At 37.5% G+C, this 4,165-nt stretch overlaps 1 protein-coding gene across 1 annotated transcript; it reads right to left on the bottom strand.

Moving 5' to 3' along the window:
* Nucleotides 1-370: 370 nt before the first annotated feature.
* Nucleotides 371-1,272, bottom strand: LOC110035559 (leucine-rich repeat-containing protein 74B-like; the record flags this gene model as incomplete). The annotated part of the gene is made up of 4 exons (XM_020739807.1): nt 1,191-1,272; nt 1,006-1,089; nt 609-670; nt 371-455 (listed from the first exon to the last, which is right to left on the bottom strand). Coding segments are annotated over exons 1-4 (288 nt in total), but the record flags the coding sequence as incomplete, so codon positions are not given.
* Between the last annotated feature and the right edge of the window lie 2,893 nt (nt 1,273-4,165).

Raw genomic sequence — 4,165 nt, forward strand, 5'->3', positions numbered from 1 at the left:
TTTACTTATGAGTAGAGATATTGTTGTGTTGGTTTGAGAAGTTATTCTTGTAGATTATAGTGTTAATTTTGGACGATATGATTTTTATGTAATATATCTTGTGGTTTCTTAGTCGCTCTTTATAAATTGAAAGTTATGAAAATCTCTAGAGAGTAAATGAAATGTTAATACCGTCTAATTGCAGTTTTTGATTTAGTTAATTCTAAGCTATCAAGTCAAGTTGTGACAGTTTAGAAGTTAGACTTATAAATATATATAAATTGTGTGGTATGTAATAATAAGCCAAACATTAAACATATATATAAAACAAGTCTATAACCAATATAATGTTCGCAGCTAATTACTATCATAAATGAAGTAGAATATAAACTGGGAAAATTAATACCCTTAAGGATTTGTTTCCTTCAATGCCTTTGCCCAAACTTGCTACTCCAAGTGGACCGCCATAATTCCCACTAAATTCAAAAAAAAAAAATTAGAAACACTTTTCAAGTTCGATTAAAAAATACAATGAAAATAAAAAATAATAAAGCAATAAAGAACGTTGAATATGTCACACTCATTAAAGCAGAAATCATCCATTAAAAAGAAGTGAAAGCATTACTAACTTGAGATGTATCGATCTAATAGAGTTGTTTTCAAGAAGTGCTCCAGCCAGACCAGCAAATCCCTAATAACGTTTATATGAATCAAATTTATTTTGTAAATTATTAATGGGGCATTTACATACAAACCACGCAATTTATATCTCAAACACCTAAAGTTTTACTTTTTACATTCATACCATTCAAATCATTCGTATCACATGAAAAAGACCATCATTTTAACTTTTAAAAAGAGAAATACACCTTTACATTGCACAGAGAAGGTGGCATGTATGAAAAAATTGAACTTCAGGCGTTAGATATGTATATACATAGGAACTGAGTGGTATAGATGTAAATCTTCCATTATTAATTTCAAAGAAACTTCCAAATTTCAAATATGAGAAGCAGGAGTAGATACGGAAAACTCAATCATATTGTTGTTAAGCTCTAAAACACGTAATGTTGAATTCTTTTTTAGCAGCTCTGCAATAGCTTTTGCCCCCTGCATGATCATATATAACATAACATATTTAAAATAAATTAACTTCTATAAATAATGACAAAGGTTAAAACAAAGAATTTTAATAAGCCAAGTATTATAACCTCATCCCCAATACCAGTACTGTTAAGCTGAATCTTCTGGATTCCACTATTCCCCATCAGAATATCGGAAAGATACTGCAAACATGGGTGTTGATAAAGAAGAAAAATAATGCACATAACACATTTTCCAAATTTTTCTTCTCGCTAGAATGAAAGTGTTGACAAAGAAGAAAAATAATGCACATAACACATTTTCCAAGCAGTGAGAGAAGTTTCATCAAATTTCACAGTAAAATTTAATAGACATAAAAAAGGCATAACCTATTTTATACAATAATATGACAATTAAATTCTGAAATGAAAAGAAAAAGGACATAACTTCTTGAAAGTATAAAAAGCCAAATTTTAAATTCTATGCATACATGGGACCTTGCCTATCACGCCATAAAAAAGGATCTCATTTACTTGAGGCAATTTAAACACAGTCAAAAATATAGTTTCTAAATTGAATGAAGTGAGTCAAAAAATACATTTGTTGATGCATTATATGGCATGGGATAAAAAAAAATAAAGTTTCTAATGTTGGAAATTGGTTATATGTAATTTAAAATCCTCATAATTAGGATATTATTCTCTTCTATTTTGTCCTTATTATATACTTTTGCATGCCCATTTATAGGCCTCTCGTATATAGTCAATAACATGGTGTAATAATTTCCCATTAACATGTTCCCAGAGTAGAAAGCCACCCTCCCATTTACATGCCTCATCCTATCTTGGCTCACTTGGCCCTACCTCCACTTGTTTGTAAGTCGCTTCCTCTGCTCATGTGCGACTTTTCCCTGCAAGCACACTCGCTAGCATGTGGCCTTCCTTAGTTCACTCGTTCAACCCTCTAATATTTTGCTTGCCTGTCAATGGCTTCACTACACATCCCACCAGCAATGATTTCCATAGATTCGCTTATGTGCTTGTAATTTAAAACATCACTCACCCATCATACATGTCATGATTAATGACAATAAGGAATACTACTATCACCCTCGTCTGTGCTTTTGTGTTACCTGGTATGTTGACTTTACTTTGGTACTCACTAATCTTCCAAACATTTCCTCTACTCTTCGATTTCAATGTTTCACTGATGATGATCTAAGATAATCTCTTCAACTTAATCTCCATCTTAAACAGTATCATGGCATCTTGTTCTCCATTGCATGATACCAAAACCCCTATCACCATCAAACTCTCTATAAAACTCAATGGTACCTATTAACGTTTGTGGTCAAGGCCTTTAGATTTCATGTTGGTTTCCATAGCATCTATCTTATATCTTGATGCTTATTTGCCTAATGATGAGGCCTCTAAGTGATACCGGAACTAGTTCGGAAATTAGTCGAAACACAAAGCAAGCTTTTACTAATATAGAAATAGGGCTACAACAATGGTAGGAGAAAGGTTAGGAAAGGATAAAAAGAAGATACAACACCACCTCGGAGTAGGATACAATCGGAGCCCCACCTCCTCTTCGAATGTAGCCCTAGAACAAGAAGAACAACCCTACAATGGATTTTGAAATCAACACACAGTAAAACTAAACCATCCAGAAAACAACAATTTACAGACTCCCACAAGAAAAAAACACCATACGGAAATCACATAAAAGGAAGGTGCGAGAAAAGACTGGCCCCTCTATAGGCCGCCCGGTGCAGTTGGGGCCTGGATTGGCGCCTATGCCAACCAGCCGGCGACTCCTTCCCGCTCCCCTGAGGAGAAAATGCCACATTCGTGTTAGTTTCTTGGGATTAGGGAAGCTTCAGGCTCTTGTCTTCAATCCTAATGACATTTGGATCCCACTGTTGACTGCATTTGTCTCCCAAAGCATCAGAGAAGTCTTCTCCATTGGCGAGCACAAGTCCCTATCTATCCGCTCACCTGAGATTGTGGGTCACGCCTTGAATCTTCCCAAATCAACTAACGGTCAGTTCATTCTGGTGCAGTGAGAGTAGCCTGAACCATCCTGCTCGATGGGGGAGCTAGTCGTATAGTGTCGACTGTGAGGCTCTGAATAACTCTCTATCATAGTTGTCCCGTGTCTGGAGAGAGTCTCTCAGTCCTCTCATTATGTGGCATTACCAAAACTGGCCCCACAGACGTTGCTTTGTTGGTAAAGGCTCCTCTGATCTCAGGCTCGACCGAAAGAAGTAAGATGATGCACTTCTCATCCTTTGTGAAAGAATGTGTGTTTATAAATTCGTTGTGCTGATTTTTTCGATCAAATTGTCACGGTCTTCTCAACAGAAAGTGGCAGGTATCCATAGTGACCACTTCACACCACAACTTGTCCTATAGCTGGCCCCAATTGAGAACTCTACTAAGCATCTCTGGTCGATGCTGATCCGATTCTCCTTTTTCAATCACTTCGTGAATACGGATGGGAATGCCTCTGAGTAGTGAGTCCCATTATTTCTACCATTTGTATTGATGTCACGTTTTTGCTGCTCCCACGATCGATGATGAGATTGCATGTCTTTCCATTCACTGTGCAGCAGGTGTGGAATATGATGTGACAAAGCCACCACGAATCCCTTGTGTCCTCATTCAGCAAAATTCGTCGAATTACATGCGCCTCCATCTGGGGGAAGCTTATATACCTCACCCTATTCCTCGGCTCATTGCTAATCTCCTCTACGACATTCTGATCTATGAGTGTGACTACCTGCTCGTGGGACAACTAGAGGTTGTGGTTGTAGTCGTGACATCTGTAACACTTTATGGTCAATACAGTATTGGAGGAGCAACATTTCTCATGTTTCTTCTTGCTCTGATCCAGAGTCATTCCCATGCCCGAGCTTGTTAGTGTCTCTTGGGGTACCCTTGTTGGTTGTGCTAACTGTAGGTGACTACCTGCCCGAAGGATGACGGTTGCTCGCTCTGCTTTTGTTGTCTCTCCACCTTCAGGGCTAGTGTTTGAACATCTCCAAATGACGGATAAGGTTGCAGTTGTACTACATTGCTAATTGCTAGCTTCAGGCCCC

The sequence above is a fragment of the Phalaenopsis equestris genome, unplaced genomic scaffold (assembly GCF_001263595.1).
Source record: "Phalaenopsis equestris unplaced genomic scaffold, ASM126359v1 Scaffold198178, whole genome shotgun sequence".
Taxonomy (NCBI): domain Eukaryota; kingdom Viridiplantae; phylum Streptophyta; class Magnoliopsida; order Asparagales; family Orchidaceae; genus Phalaenopsis; species Phalaenopsis equestris.